The sequence below is a fragment of the Equus quagga genome, chromosome 4, assembly GCF_021613505.1.
Source record: "Equus quagga isolate Etosha38 chromosome 4, UCLA_HA_Equagga_1.0, whole genome shotgun sequence".
NCBI classification, from domain to species: domain Eukaryota; kingdom Metazoa; phylum Chordata; class Mammalia; order Perissodactyla; family Equidae; genus Equus; species Equus quagga.
Genome location: NC_060270.1, coordinates 141,550,839 through 141,568,068, shown reverse-complemented (window position 1 = coordinate 141,568,068; position 17,230 = coordinate 141,550,839). Strand labels below are relative to the sequence as shown.

At 40.1% G+C, this 17,230-nt stretch overlaps 1 protein-coding gene across 1 annotated transcript in view; it reads right to left on the bottom strand.

Annotated features, from left to right (window-relative positions):
- Positions 1–188: 188 nt before the first annotated feature.
- The window catches only part of CCNYL1 (cyclin Y like 1), a 33,355-nt gene continuing 16,313 nt past the window's right edge, over positions 189–17,230 (bottom strand). The window contains exons 4-10 of the mRNA XM_046657891.1: positions 15,178–15,278; positions 11,995–12,030; positions 10,069–10,120; positions 8,900–9,019; positions 5,007–5,173; positions 1,487–1,649; positions 189–325 (exon numbers count right to left, since the gene is read on the bottom strand). Of these exons, the coding sequence (XP_046513847.1) occupies positions 209–325; positions 1,487–1,649; positions 5,007–5,173; positions 8,900–9,019; positions 10,069–10,120; positions 11,995–12,030; positions 15,178–15,278 (756 nt within the window). The 3' untranslated portion in view covers positions 189–208. The remainder of the gene's footprint in view (positions 326–1,486; positions 1,650–5,006; positions 5,174–8,899; positions 9,020–10,068; positions 10,121–11,994; positions 12,031–15,177; positions 15,279–17,230) is intronic.

The window sequence follows — 17,230 nt, the reverse complement described above, 5'->3', positions numbered from 1 at the left end:
ACATTAAAAAGGACAGAAAAGTGTGTTGCATTGACAAGGTCCCATTCTTTCCTATGAGCATAATCCTTGCTGTCCACAAGTCTCTTGAATTCGATGTCTTTCTTTTAGGTGAAAATACTAACTTTGCTGGTTTTTGAGCAGGAGAGGTCCTATTTCTCCAGTCCTTGTAGATGAGGGGTTCATGATGTTACAACCCCTCCTTTCTCCCTTAAGAGAGGATGGCATTAGAGCGCTGAATACCAACGAAATTATCAGCACTGAAAGACCTTCTCATGGCAGCTCTACACAAGTCTTTGTATTTGTCTTCACACAATCTGGAAATGGCCTAGGAAAGTCAATCAAAGAGAACACAGGTACAATTAAAAAGGGTTCTAACTTAAAAAAAAAAAAAAAAAGCATCACCAATAAGCTACACATCCACACCCTCGGATAGTTCATGGTCTCTGCTACTCTGCATAGCTGAGGTCTGCACTGCCAGGCTCTGGGGATGTTACTTCCTGCCAACTCACTAAGGTAAAACCCTTTAAGGGCTATGATTCGATTTCCAGAGTTATTTAAAAATTGGGTTCCCAAAGATGTCAAAGGTATCGTGGTAGACTCCTAACAGCAACACCATGTTACCTGTACACTTGTTCCTTAAACATAATGAACATACACTTGGCCAAAATCAGTGTTTGCTTAGCTATTCAAATTCTGTCCAATCTTCATTAGCTGTTACATACTCTGAGCAAAGTTTAACAAGGCAGGGGTGTGCTGGACTTGACTGGAAGCTGGGAGAAGTCTAATGACTGAAGCACCAAAAGGTGCTTTTCACTTGCGCATTAATTATGGTAGAAAAGGTCTTATTCTAACACACCCTCAAGGTACCACAGAAAGTGTCAATTTTAAATGTGTCCACCTCAGTTGTGAATAAGTTCATTGCATACTCATCAAAAGTCATAAATACTACTTTGTCCAATGTACCTTATCATTTCCACTAAAAAGCCATGTGCCTTCTACATCCAGTATTTGAAACACATACATTCTAAGTGGAGGTCTCTCAGGTTAGCTACTAATACTTGTCTAATAAACTCATGGGGCTGAACTGTGATATATGTAGAAAACAGGGACATGAATTTGAAAACTGAGTGTAAGGCAGTTAAGAGTGGTAGGCAGATGGTGTGTGTAGATAGTCGGGATACAATCCTAAGAAATTATTCATGTACGGTTATTAGGAAGGGTAGAGGTTCAAACGGAAAACCATTAAGAACAGATTAAAGATATTCTGAATTACAATTACAGAAGAGATATAATTTATTTTTTAATGTGGTACCCGCATATAAGCCAGAAAAGACACAGGAAATACGATGCCAAAGAGTTAATAAGCTCTTCAGTGTGTTAATTTTAAAGCTTTCCGTTTTTGTAATCACTGCTTCATATGACTTAGGCATAGATGCTGGCTTTGGTCACCAAAAGAAAACCCCACTTAGTGATTTCACAGGCTTACCTCCAGGTTCTGTGCTCTTTCTTTGCTCAGAGGAGCAAACAGAAAATTCAGGTTGTTGTCATCTGCTAAGGAGCGAAGGTCAAAGTAGTATTTGGCATAAACACTGGCAGGAACGTTAATATTAAACTGAAGTAGCTCCAAAAAATGTCTTTCCATCTCATTCCTAGGGGAGGAGGAGATAATAAAACCAACACAGGACAATTTTAGTCAACTGGGCTATTTTCCAAAATATCTTCTAAGCTACTAGGATGGCTCTAAATTCTGTTTTGAAACAAATAAAGGCTAGCAGCTGGATGAATACACTAATGTTCAAACAAGGTGCAGCTATATGTGGTCCTTTCTGCATCCCCGCAGTCCAAGTTGGGACCAGGGGAATAGGTTTCGGCCCTCTCGCATGCTCGTGCTGTCGACTAGGGGGCTCATTCTTCAGAGCTCCATTAGTGCAGCTGGCGATTCATGTGCCACGCTCACTCACAAGGCCCCACTATAGTGATCAGATGAAAGGAATGATGTATGCTGTTTATTAGCTCTGAAGAACTTGCAGACATTTTCACCAGGCCGATAACAGGAAGGGGCTTATTGAAGTAGAGAGAGCCAACAAAAGGAGTGGGCGCATCACCACGGCAACAAATGGATCCATCGAGAGCCACTGCTATTATCTCTGAGGGGGAAAAACTCTTGAGGCAACAAGGATTTATCTCAAATAAATAAATAAGCTACATTTTATGGGAAACGGAATCCCCCCCCACCCCGCACCGCCCAGTGCATGGGGCTATGTCAAAGGGCATAATGCAAGTTTCTGCTCACCTTAATCTTACTGGGGTGAGAAATTGTCACTACGATAGGACAAGATGCACTTTTTAAACTTGGGAAGGCAGAAAGATTAAAGATTGATGTCTTGGCTCGATAAACCCACTTTATGATACGAGCTCTGTCTGATGGAGCACTGGACTCACAATGCAAACAGTGTTTCTCCCACAATGGGGATGCGACCCTGAGAGGCTTGGCCTCCAGCGCCCCTGTCAGAACAGAACGTGAACACACCCTCAGGGGCGAGTTCAGTGAAGTGGGAGAGGAAAACGCTGGGAGCAGTCCTTTGCTACGGGAATATACAGCCATCACTTGCCAAATGTTTAAGTAAATAAATATAAAATTAGAGTAAGTCTTACCCTTTCACAATAATCCATTTAGACAGTTAATTATATAAAAATGATAAATACCTGAACAAACATGAGAGTCTTATTTTATAACATATTTGATTTCTTGGTTTTAAAGTTTTAGTAGATTAATAATTAATAATACTGACCACTGGATAGGTCCACAGAGGCTTGATGCCTTCCTGTATAGAAGACAGTCAGAACACAAGCAGAGATGAGGTTTTCTCATTTGTTGAACTTGAAACCCAACTGAACCTACTTCCATAATTAATTTCCTGTTCATAGGACTGTAAGTCTATAGAAATGTAAATCAGATAATGTTTTGATAATCAGCTAATCAGGACTTAATTTACTACAGGAGTAAAGGCACTTCACTATCCCTTTTATATTTCCTCCACTAATACATTTTAATTGTGTAGAAATACAGTACTTCATAGGATTAACATGTCTATTAATAGTGGTTTAATCACTGAAGCAAAGTCTCATGCCTACAGAATACGCATCTTCTGGGTTTTTTGTTGTTAAATGGCAGGATGGATGAATAGCATATCACTTACAGGCATAGCAAATTTTCTGAATAGCAGCTGCTCAGTTTAACTTATTCTTTTGGAGGAAAATATATTCTAACAAGACATACAGATGTTGGAAAGTTTTAAGAAAAAGCTGATAGACACCAATTTTTCAATTTAGACTCAAAATGAGACCATTACAAACAGTAGTTAACAGCGGGGGGGACAAATGTACATGAAACGCTTTGTTGTAAAGCTTTCCAATTTCCCGAGATCATAAACAAGAGCAGTCTGTCACCAACGGAGACCCTGGGGTTTCTCTGTTCACACACGAAGCATTGTCTCCAACAGTCTTCCTGCAGCTGGAGACTGCACCACCACTCCTGGAGCTCATGGCCGGAAAACTCCACACATATCCCAAGTTAAGACTAGAACCAGAGGCCCGGTCAGCACAGTGGCAGGTTTTAAGAAAATTTCAGCTGCCATCACGGCAGGACTGGTGTTCATGATGACAAATTTTCCTTCCTTCAAGGGACCAGTCTGAAGACTGATGACAGTGGTGATCAAAGTCACTTTAGCTTCTTCAACTTCCAAAAGTACTTCCATTCATTTCATTCGTTATTTGCCATCAGACTGTTGCTAAGACGCTACCAGCAACACCACCATGACCACTCAGTTTACACATTATCCAAGTGGGCATTTTCGCCAAAAGCCACTTTGACAGCTACCAACCATCACTGGTCCCTCCTCTTAGTCACAAGGACTCTCACTGCAGTTGTAAATATGCATTTTGATGATTCTGAATGAGTCTTATCTACAGTGATGGTCAGACGAAACAAAACAAACTCTTGTACTACCCACCAGAATCTTGATCTTCCTGTGCTGTTCAGTAATCAAGCAGTGTTCTCTCACATTTTTCTAAAGTCACCCACAAAGACATTTTCACCATCAAGTGGGGACTTTGAGAGTCTGCTGGAAATGCCTCTTTGGCTCATGCTGCCTGCTGCCCTCAGGGCCCTGTGCAGCAGCCAGGGTGGCCAGATGGAAGCCCTCGTTAGGTGTGGTGTTTCACCCCCACGTCAGCATGCCACCTGTGAGGAGCAGCCTCACAGCTAACCTAGCATGCAAGTGCTGCAGTGGCTGCCAAGCGCCCCAGGAGACTCTCAAATGGAATGGGCACTGGGTGATGCCCAGCGACACTTCTTGGACTGCCTGAGAGGTAGGAGCTTCCTAACTCATCAGACCCATTTTTAAATATGCGCAATACTCCTAATAAGGGAAGAGATAGGAGCACAGGGGCCTGAAACCTTTCCATGTGGCTACTTTTGTGTCATGGTTTCTCTAACACCACAACTTGAGATGAAAAGGAAGGAAAGACCAGCAAAAGCAAATATACAATGTGTGACTCAGGCTGAGGTTATAACCTTCTCAATAGCCTAGAGGCCCTACAACCTTAACAGTGGTCACTTATTTCAAACGTTAGACATGTGTCCCCTTAAAAATGGACCAAAACTGGTAGACAGCTTTAAGAAAGCCATGAAGATATTTACTGTACTACGTTGTTCTGGTAGTAAGCTTGTAAAATGTTTGCCAAAACTCACCAGGAAAACACATTTCAATTTATCAAGCACATTATTACAGTAACACATGAAGACCTATCAATTAATGATTGGAAATATGAATTGTTACACCACAGATGGGTAGATAGGATAGAAAGGAGTATGTAATTTTCTGCCTATTTCAGTTCTCTGCACAATGTAACCTTTAAAAATATTTCTTAAAATTTCAACTTTATGGGAGCAAATGAGGTATTGAAAAATGGTTAGAAAGTTCACCAAAACCTTACAAACTCACATGTCCTCAACTGTAATGTCCTTGAGGATCTGGCAGTAGTCCACATTCCATACAGCCTGATCGTCCCAAACCTTGGAGGCAAGAAGAATGGCTCCCAAAACAATTCTTTTCCAGTTAGTGGGACAAATGTCGATCTCAGCATAAGTTAAAAGCCTTTCTAAGTAAACCTGCAAAAGTAGAGCACTGGTCTTTGATTTTAGTTCAGTTTAAGTGCCGTAATAAGAACTGTTAGGAACGACAGGGTTGTTTTTTTATTCTTAGGTTGTACAGAGACTTTGCTCGGCCAGCCAAAGCCAGAGGCCAGGTCACAGTCCTAAGTCAGAGTCTTGCTGCCTACCCTGCCCATGCGAATGTCCAGCCCAATTTTGGTCACAGGAGTGAATGGCAAAGGGCAGCCTGCAGACACGCACAGAGTTACTGCCTTCCCACAAGCAAAGGGCAAGACACACAGCCCAGTGTAGATTCAAGTTGTTAACTTGAGTGCCAACCACGTGCAAGGAACCATCTCTGGCTGGCAGTTATGTGATGACTTTACCTAAGATTGGAAAATGTAAAACCCTGGCAGTGCTCAGCACATCTTATCTTCTTTTCACGGTAACTAGTCCTTTTGTGGTGCGAGCTGAAGATAAAAACTAGTGGTCAGGGGAGCCTCCCAGTGGTTGCTGTGTGGCACAGCAGGACAGGCAGTACAAACGGGTGCGTTTGAGAAGTCTTCACAACTGTCAAGTGTTCCCATATTTAGTGCCTTTTTAAGGAACACACATGCACACACAGGACAGTCCATGCAATATCCCATCTGTCACATCTCCATGATCATTTCATGGTCATTCCTTTCTGTCTCACACGACCTGCAGCTCAGTCAGTTCTGCGGGTTTGAAGTCGGCAACAGAGCTGCAGGTCTTGGCCTCCCTGGGCCTCCTCCAGACCTGCCAGGCCATTGTGAGGAGATTTCAAGACTTCGTTTACATGTATCAAATGTCCAGTCTACAAAGACCTGGGCGAAGTTAATAGCTGAGTAAGGATTAAAGAGGTGAGCTGTGATTTGTTGTTGCAGAGGGTGCTCTGCTGAAGAGCATCGGTGCCCATTTGACGGAAAGGAAAAAGTCCAATTTTAGAGAGTACGTTTATTGTCTGCGGGTTAGCAGACCGACAGCTCAGATTTGCCAGTGTTCTCCCAACTCAACTGTGTTTTCAAAAGCAAATGGTTACAGAATATTTCGTGATTTGTGAAAATCTGCTCCCATGCCCCAAAACTCAGCACTCTCAGGTATCGTAAGAGTGAACTTCCCTGAAAGGTTCAATTTTCTACTTTATGGGAATAATTAGAGGCACTCATACAACACTTCAACCTCTCAACCTCCCATCCCCTTCCTGGCAAACTTGGTATGTGCCGACACTCATTTATTCCACTTGCCCCCGTGTCAGGGGAACTGAGACTTCTCTTTCTTCTCACTGAAGCTAACTCTTCTACCAGTGAAGTTGATCCCATTCCCACTTCTGCAGAACACTGTTCCCACAACTCTTTTTGGAGAATTTTTCCCTCTTGCCAGACTTTCCCCCCATGAGTGTGTTTACATTGTTCCCATCCCACCCCAAGAAGCCCCAGAATGCCCCCTCTCACTGTGCTCACAGTAAATGCCCCACTGCTTGCTTCTCAACATCTCATCCTCTCAGTAACCCACTTTAGTCTGCCTCCTGCCGCTATCACTCACTGAAACTGCTCTTGCCAAGGTCATGGGTGCCTTCGCACATGCAAACCAGAACTCTGCATCTCCACTCTCCACCCCCAGCCTTCCCTAACAACGTAAAGGGCACTGCCATTCGCATAGTTGTTGAGGCCAAACACCTCCACTGGAGTTAGCCCACTCTGATCTGTTAGCAATTCTTGTCCTCTCTGCCTTCACTGGTAATCTGAGCACTTCCTCTTCTTACTTGTCACTTCTTACATGTATCACTGTCACTGCCTCCACTGTGACTCCTAACTACAGTGTACTGCCCCCAAGGCAGCCCATAGAGCCTCTTAAATAAAGGGCACTTCGCTCTCTGCTCAAGATCTGCCAAAGGTTTTCGACCAAACAAATAAAAATTTAACTTCTTCACTAGCCTGCAAGCTAGCAGGCCCTATAAGATAGGCCATTGCCCTTCTGTGACCTCACCTACACTCTTTCCCTCATTCCTCACTCTGACCACACTACTTACTGTTCCTTCAACACACAAAACATGTTCCCGTCTCAGAGTCTTGCACTTGTCCCCTCTGCCCGTAATGCCAGAGCTCCACATCTTCCACAGTTCAGTCAGGTAACGGTTCAAATGGGACCCCATGAGGAGGCTCCTCCTGATCATCCTATTTAAAATACAAAGCCCCTCTACGCTCTTTAGCCCTTCACCCTGCTTTATCTTCTTGGTATTTACTACTACCTGAAACAGTCATCTTTTTAAAAACACTCATTTAAAAAAAATACTTGTCTTCCTCACTAGAATGTAAGCTCCATAAAGGCAAGACCTTTATTCAACCTGTTTTCTCCTCTCTCCCTAGCACCTAGAAGACGACACAGAGGAGGGAGCCAGTGGTATCTGCAGAATGCACAGCTTCCTGGCAGCATTTAGCATTCAGACCACACTCCCTGGAACCTCTCTCATCTGGCCGTCTCTTCACCACCCTCTTCTGGTTTTCCTACCACTGTCGCCACTCCTCTGGGACTGATCCCTGAAGTGCTGACAGTCCTTACAGATCTATCTTCTATCTACTTTTTATTCTACACACTTTCTCTGCATTGGAAAAGCTATTCTTAATTCCCTACCTCCACCTCAGATTCATTCTCCAATTCCACATATTCAAATGATTACTAGACACTGCCACTGCACTGTCTCACAGGTGCATCGAGCTAAACTTGCCCACAAAGAACTCCTCCTCCAGCCGGGCATGACCTGCTCTCCACAGGGAAGCACTATCCCTGCCTCTCTCCAGCATGTGCCAAGCACTCACATGGCTCGTAGCTCCATGAAAAGGCCTGTGTCAGATCCAGCGCCCATGGAGGTCTCTCTACTCAAAGGCCCAAGCCTCCTCTCCTAAATTCTAACTGGATACTAAAGGAGTAGGCACTGACCTAAGTATTCTCTCCCTCCAGACCATGCAGCTGACTTTCTCCTATAGGTTTGCTGTAGGGAGGAATAAAACAATCCCAACCACCTCTTACTAGAATACGATTTATTACTCAAAGTGATAAAATCTTATGATAGGAATTCTGTGTGGATGACACAAAGGTCCTTACACAGCTGTAGCTTAGCAGGCTAACTAGTAAAGCCTTTCCAAGTCCTATTGGCTCTCCAATCCTGGGCAACTGCACAGGCAGGCACAAGAGGAAAGCAGGGGTGGATAACACCCATCACCCAAGGAAGAGAGAACTTAGGGCAGTAGTGCTCAGTCAGGACACACCTCAGAACTGCCGAGGAATACAGCCTGGGATGCAGCTTAGACCTGCGTGGAATCAGTCTGCCTGTGGACCAGATGGTTCTGTTATTGCCCCCATCTCACCCTACCAGCACACCGGGTGTGTGTGGGGGTGGGGTGTGGGTGTGTGTGCGTGTGTGTGTGTGTCCTGAGGTGTGGAGGGGTGTGTGTGTGTGTCCGTCCTGAGGTGTGGAGGGAGAAACCAGAAATCTCTCCTGCTGCCTTTAATAGCAATTGTTTTGTGATGAGAAAAGCAATGGTAACATTTTAAATCATAATGATTAAGCTTAAATGTGTGTATTTTACTTTCCTTTGATGGGTTTCTCTTAATAAAGCTCTGATGATCATTTGAGGAACTTACTTTCATTTGAAAAACAGAACCATACCCTGTGTACAAGACAGAAATTTCTAAAGATGCTTTATGAAAGAAGAAATATCTTACCAAAGTTACTATTGCACATTCAGCTGTTAGCTGTGCAGCACTAAAAAGAGTACGAACAAATCTGTAAATAAATTTGTGTTCAGGATCATGCTCGAAGTATTCCTCTGGAATCTTTTCTCGCTGGAAGGAGAGAAAATGCGAAAAAGTATCTACTGAAGAAAAATACTTAAGTACCCTTACAACAGCAGTCTTCTACTTGTGCCCACGTGCCCCTTAAAATAAGCGTCATTGGGTGAGACGTCTTTCAGTCTTTTATATATAAACCATGAGATCTTAAATACCATAATGATTCAGTACTCAACACCATCCATTAAAGAAAAATACAGGTACAACCTGGGAAAATTTACACAGTCATGCCTCACTTAACAACAGGGACATGTTCTGAGAAATTCTTCATTAGGCAATTTCATCACTGTGCGGACATCACAGGGCACTTACACAAACCTAGATGGCACAGCCTACTGCACACCCAGGCTATATGGTGCTAATCTTATGGGAGCACCGTCGTATATGCAGTCCATTGTTGACCAAAACGTTATGTGGCACATGACTGTGTATATTCCTTTCCACCTTGTCTCCACAGAATTCTATCTAAATGTAAACTATTTTTAGGCTCAAAAGTCTTTGCTGATCACCATTTATCATACTTATTTGCAAACACCTTTGAGAAAACATTTTCAGTTCCTTGTAATCATAAGGCTCTAAGACTATGCTGGCCTACATAGTACTCACCAGCCACATGTGGCTATAGAGCACCCAAGGAAGTGAATTTTAAAATTTTTGTCATCTTAATTGATTTAAAATTTAAACATTTTCTAATTTTCTTCATAGAGATCTTAACATATTTGTTAGCTTTATTCACAAATATTTACATTGATGCTATTTAGAAAGATACATTTTCTATTATTTGGGTACAGTTACTCACCTTAGCTCACTAATTATGCAAAGCTGCAATTCAGTTCTTACTCTGTCATATCCCTTATACAACATTCCTTTTGTAAAATGATCAGATACAGCATGGGGTGGGCAAGAAGACTGAAAGGAAGATGATTTAGACTTCAAGCTGGAGGGAGTAATTTTCTTCTAGTAATTAATTTCAAAGTGAATCAGCATGAAATAAACACGACTGTATGAGAGGAAAATAAAATTTCAACAAAACTGACACTTACTGTGAGTGGATGTGATCTCTCATCAAAAATATCCAAGGATCGATTTGCATCTCTATAAAATAAGAATGTGCATTTAAAAAATGAATCCAGGAATTGTTAATATCCTAGTAAAATATCTGCTGGGAGTAGACAGGGGAGAGAGAGAAGCTTAACCTTCAACAAAGCAGTTTTACAAATTATTCCCCTGGATTCTGTTAGAGGGTTTCCTCACCTCTTTTTACTTAGAACGTCAAATTCTGTGAAATCTTTTCCACAACGACCAGCCTGAGTTGCCTTTATAGGCACTGACCCACCCTAACAGGCAATGCCAGTAACCCAAACGTACTTCCACCCTCTAGCCTCACACTGGGACACATGAGAACATTTTCTGGTGCGGCATAGTGGGCAAGTCTTTGAAACTTCAACGAATGTGAGTGAGACTCATGCTTTTTCCCTCTTTTTTCCCCTCTTTACATTGCTATATTATATTCTTATCATCTCTTTTTGTCTCTTTTAAATAGTTTAAGTTAAAAACTTAATTCTCTTTTTATTTAAAAGAGACTAGTCTTTTTATTTAAAAATCCACCACACTAACACATTGTGCTCATGTAAACAGGGGCTCTCCGTGTGGTCTGCAGGCCTCTGGGCTCCCCTAGACCTCCTTCAGGAGGCCCATGAGATCAAAACTGTTTTGATAGGAATACTAAGATAATACCTTACACGGTTTGACATTTGCAATGATTACTTTAAAGCAAAAGTGGGTAAAACTACTGGTTTCTGAACATGAATCAAGGCTGTGGTACCAAACTGTAAAAATAAGTTATTTGTTTCCGATGTTAAAATTCAAGCCAAAAATCAGGATTTGGGAAAACTTGTACCTTCTATTGTGAGCTTGACAGTTTCTCAAGACTTTAAAGACTTTTCTCATAAGATTGGTGGTGATAATTTTAAAAAGTGAGTTTTTGACACTGTATAAAGAAATGTGAACCAATACTTTCCAAATGGCCAATTCATAATATTGTAAAATCACATAGGTAAAAGATCCATTCAACATACAAGACCGATCAATGGGTATTAATGTAACATGCTTACTACAAGTTCACTGATATGATTTAAAATTCCACTGTAACTAATTTAAGAAACTATCACTCTCTGGTATAGTATCAAAGAATATACCTACAATTATCTTAAGGCTTTAAAAATACACCTTTTTTCAACTATATCTCTACATGAGGCTAGGTCTTCTTCATTGTTTCTTCAAAACAAATGACTGAAATGACTGAAGTGATTGCAAATGACTGAAGACAGAGTAGTTATGAGAATCAGCTGTCTTCTATTAAGCCAGACATTAAAGAGATTTGCAAAAATGTAAATCAACGACACACTTTTCGCTCAACATTTTTTATTGTGGAAAATAAGTTATTTTCATAAAAAATATTATTTATCTTAACACTGTGGTTCCCAATTAGGGGTGATTTTGTCCCCCAGCAGACATTGGCCACGGTTGGAGACATTTTTGGTTGTCACAATGTAGAGTGCGGGAGAGGGTGCTACTGGCATCCAGCAAGTAGAGGCCAGGGATGCTGCTAAATATCCTATAAAGCACAGGACAGCCCCCCACAACAAAGAACTATCTAGCTCAAAGTTCAATAATACCATGAAAACCCTGAAAATATAATGGATGAAAACCATGGAAATATAATGGATTTAATTTTTAAATTCTCAATTTTAATTTCCAGTATAGTAAATATCAATATAAGCCACACAAATACTCAATAATGTAAGTGTTAAGAATCCTAAGACCAAAAACAAATGATTCACTTCAAATTGTAATAAAAGCATGCTATAGCTTACTGTAATAATGTCTATAATTATTTCCTAACACTGAACTTAATATCTTGCAAATAAATCAGCTGGAATAACAAGACAGGTTTTAAAAGAGCTCACCTGTTCTTTATGTGGTAATATATTGCTAAGGTCACACTGTGGAGGAAAAAAAAAAGCGGTAACAATTGATGTTTATCATCTTAGACCTGAAGACATTATTTTAAAGGGGTTGGGGGAGGGAAGATCTTTCCAGCTGCCCAGTGGCCCTGCAATCCTCTAATTCAGAATGGGCACCATAGGGCACTTTTAGCCTCATTTTAGTTCTTTGGCTTTAGAAAAAATAGGAGAATCAAAATGCTAGGTAATATGCTGTTAGATGACACGTTTTGGTTGATTCTTCAATATATGAATTATTACATTATTTCCCCTGTCATTTGCCCTCCTACCCAAAGGAGCTTTCATCCTGTACAAGTTTCATTCATTTGTACACATGCTTAAATTTAAGCCACACAGTTTTGTGGGTTTTTTTTTTTAAGGTTGTTAGGCTCTACATTTCAGTTGATTTAGCTCACTATCCACCTACCCACCCATTTTCCATTATTTCCCTAGAAGTAAATAATGACGTGTTCTATACTAAATATAATCATTTTAAATCACATAAACATAATCATCAGAAAATTCAATAATATAAGTGCCGACAAAACTGAAGATAGGTCTAGATCTCCTGAAATAAGCAGTGCCAACAACACAGCGTAGTATTACACAGTATAATATTAATGACAGGTATTTCCAAATTAGTTTAAATGAAATGTTAATGAAGAGGTCTAAGTCCTCAGACCCTCTTCAAGCCACTGAGCTCCTCACAGAGTTGTGCATGAGGCAACAAAGGGGTTCTCCTGGTCAAGTCCGATGCTTCCCTTTGCCCTCAGTGTCTAAAATGAAGCTCAAAGTAGTTGAGGGAAGGCAAATCTGAATTTGACAACTAGGTCTATAGAATACTGGTACTTGTAAAAAGGCCTATTATATTGTTAGCATCAAAGATGGATACTTCTATAGTGCTTCAAACAGTTTCACCTTTAAACTGATTTTAAAATCACAAAATTCAGTTATATACTGAAAAGGACCACTGAATCTTAGATGACATTTAATTCAACAACTTGTTTTACAGGTAAGGGAACCAAGGCTTAAAGCTGAGTTGCCCAAGGTCCCATCAATAGTCAGAAGCAGTTCTTCTTTCTCCTACACTCCAGCCAGGCAGTGGTTCGCAAGCTTGGCCGCACACTGGGATTACCTGCAGAGCTTTAAAAACTGCCTAGCTTCCACCTCTGGATGTTCTGATTTAACTGGCATTGGGCATGACTTGGGCACCAGGATTGTTTTTGAAAGCTCCCCAGGTGATTGCAACATGCAGTAAAGTTTGGGAACAAATGAGTTGGGGTTAAGATCAGACTCACCTGGGATGCTTTGGTCCATATAATCATGCCTCACACATTCTTCCTCAGCGTATCAAAAGGCTTGGGGGCGGGGGGCGGAATGCATGTGTTTGCGTAAGTGATTCTAATAAGGCCCACCTACCCCACTGAGAACAATGCACTAGTACCCCATGATAAACATTTTTCAAAATCATTCATAAAAGCCACTTTGCCCTATTATTTTTCTCAGTAAACCTTTATTTCACTACTAATGAATGTACTGGATGATCATTTTTATCTTTATTTATTCATTTATTTATTTGACAAGAAGAGTGGCTCTGAGCTCCCATCTGTGGCCAATCTTCCTCTTTTTTGTATGTAGGACATCACCACAGAGTGGCTTGACGAGTGGTGTGTTGGTCCGTGACTGGGGTCTGAACCTGCCTTAATAGGAGCAAATTAAAACTTATTGTACATCCAAAAATTAGACTAACTTGGGGAAAAAAGCATGAAACCTACTTGTCTGAACAAGGTTAATCTTTAACACTACTCTTTTGAATTCAAAAGAAGCCGCGAACTCTAGCCAAAGTAGAGTAGATTTTACCCATGGATTTAGTTTCTTGGTTGAATAAAAACATTCAGTGATTACTTAATAGGTGCCAAAGCTCAGGACTTTAGAGAGAGATGGAGCTCAGTTTTTGCTGAAATACAATTTTATCTCAACTACTGTTCTAAGTGAGACAGGAAAGTTACATTATTATGATTGTGAACTTGCTGTTTTTAACTCAAGTAGAAGTATTGATAATTTAATTAGCTTAAAAAGCTGGCACATTAGAAACAAAATTAAGTTTATAAGCTAATTATGTTTTTAAGACTGAAAAATAAAATCAGGGAAAAGGATATTAATATTTTCAAGTAGCAGTTCCCAAACTGGGTTCTGGAAAATCAACCCTCATATCCCAAGAAGACATTAACCTTGGACAACCCCAAAGGAGTCAGGAAGCTCTGCACCCCGCTTTTTTTCCTCCCTTAAATAAGTTTCAAAGGTTCGTCTTAGGGTGTTTTGAAAGTGCATCTCCAATTGTGTACTAAGAGGTACTCCCGGAAATCACGACACTGTTCATTGTTTGCTTTAGTATAAACCTGACCACAGCTGTGTTTCCAAAACTTCATCACCGTCATTGTTCTCTGCTGTGATTTTCTTATATATATATGGACTGATACCATAATATATTTCCACACATGTATAAAATTAAATTAAATCTATTAAACTAAAACCTCAAACAAATTTCATCCATAAAGAAATTAAGCTTGAGAATTTGTTCCTTAAGGCTGGCTTGATATATTTCCCCCCTCTTTGGGGTACAGGAAGGAGAAGTGAATTTTCAATACAGAAATAGTGCAGGAAAAAAATGCACAATGGGGAAAATCTGACAAAATCCAACTAAATTTAAATGCAGATACACTCTGGTGCCAGTAGGGGACAAGCTAAGCTGTTCCTTCTTCCAAGAGTAGCTTCCAAAGCAGTATACATTGTTTTAGGCCAATAGCTCATAAAGAAATAATTTTTTCTAGAAACATCCAATAAAAAGAACCTCTCCTTTTCATTATGTTCAACAATATCTTAATAACAGAAATGCATCAAATAAAGATGTATATACTTCTGGGATTTCTTATTTGCTAACTGGCTTTGCCTTCCACCATGTACTCTAAGATTAAAATGGAAATTGAAAATTCATATTTAGGTCCTTGAAATCAATAGATAATTGACACCAGTTTCTTAACTTGATCACTGAAAAGGACACTCAAGTGATTAAAATGGCATGTGGCTAGGATGCTTTTAGTAAAAGGGGGTCTGTCACTCAGTCCTTGGTAACCTAGATGTACTCACCATTTTATTGTGGTTCTAAGATTAGGCTGGCTGACTGTGCTGTCATCTAGAAATATTGTTGAGCATGAGCTATACTTTTTAGTAAGCTGCCCTGGAGATACCTGAAGGGGAAGGGAAATAGAAGAAAATGTCACAGTAAGTTAAACCTATAGAAGTGTGTTTTTTCCTTGGTTAAAATGTCAAACGATTAACCATTAAGACTTTTCTTACACTTCATGAACTGCCTGAGTGTGACTATCATGTGCAGCTCTATGGGAAACCCAGTGGATACTCGAACTTCCACAGACGAGATTTGAGGAATGGGTTATAAAATGCTACCCTTGAGATAGTGCCTATAATCAAACTTGCCAAGCACCTGTTATAAATTCCCCTTATAATAATGTAAAAAATTTAGGATAAGATTTCAGTGTTTTTTTCTTCAGCGAGGGAAAGCAGCTGAGATGTTCTATTCTTAATGTTCATTTACTACAATAAAATGTGATACCTTACATAATACCGAAGCAAGAGCATTTTATTGCAGTAAATGAAAGCCAATAGTAAATATATTAGTTCAGGAGATAGTGTGATGAAACAAACATTTTTGAGGCAGAGGCTTGCACACCAGGGCGGCTCCATCACTACCTACAAGTCAGGGGGCCATGGGTCTCCCTGGGCTTCAGTTTCCTTAGCTGGAGGACAAAAGAGTATTGTTTTAAGATTCTCTCACATCCAAAAAAACAGATAAAACAAATGTGAGAATTTTCACTTCATGTTAGGTAAGACTGTCATTACATTACTCAAGCGAGAACCTCAGAGAATACTTTCTATTCATTTCAAAATTTTATTGATTCTATTCTGTAAGTTATTTGACACTCACCACACTTTCCTGCCTCACTCATGCGGTTCCCTCGGCCCACAAGGCCTTTTTCTTCCTCCTTGTCTCAGCAAGCTTGATCCCATCTACCTCCAGGATATATTGCCAGCAGCCACACCACAAAATACCTCCCCTTCTGTGCGCTCACACATCTGATTTACCACTTGTCACATGATATCAATTGCTTGCAGGGTATTCCCCACATAAGAAAGTAAATTTCTCCAGGGAAGAGAGGACTCTTTCCTCTCTCCTACCTCCAGGTGCTGTGCACAGAATACAGGACAAATCAGGAGTTCCACAAGTGTTTGAAAAATTACTTAAAATCAATTACAATTGGAAGGTTAATCTTACTACAGATACAAATTAGTGAGAATTTATCTGCAGTGGTATTGGAAAGGTGACAATGAACTTTTTGAGACCCTCTAAAGAATAAACTATCTTTAAAACACTTTAGAAGTATCCATTTATTCATATAGAGCCCAAGAACATAGCACTGGTAAAATACTGAAATGGCCTCAACTATGTGAGGACAATTCTCTTTGTTAAAGTGAGGCCAATAACCAAATCCCAGTCACTGTCAGCAGTTGATAGTAACAGTAGCATTCTTTAATACCACAGAATACCATCAATTTTTGCTTGGTTTGTTTAATTCAGATGAGCCTTCCTTCTTTCTATTGATATATAACAGTTCTCACCATGCTGTCACACTCTCTCATCAGTATCACCCACAAATACACAAAAAATGAGGCAGGGAGAAAATCTAGTTGATGCTTTTTAAAATACAGAGCATTTAAAAATTGCCAGTAGCCAACAATCAGAAATATCCATATGGTATATAAAACACCATTTTGCTTGTTTCAGATGTTTTACCATGAAGCTACTTATTAACAAAAAGTTCCAGACATTATATTTTTGAAAAGAATCACTATTTGGAGTACTAAATTGTCCTTCAAGCTAGAAATGTTTTAACTATATCTAAAACTCTGATATGTTCCTTAAGCCATTCAGTTAATAGGTAATTTAGTTTCAGAATATCAAAAAATGAATACAGCATGAAAAATAAAAACTAATTCATTCAAATACTTTTATTCCAAATGGAAGAACAGTCTTTTTTAAGGTCACTACTATTAGGGTGTACTACGACGTACACAACACCATAATAAAGGTCTGTTCTGACCAACACCTATATGGGGGGGAAGA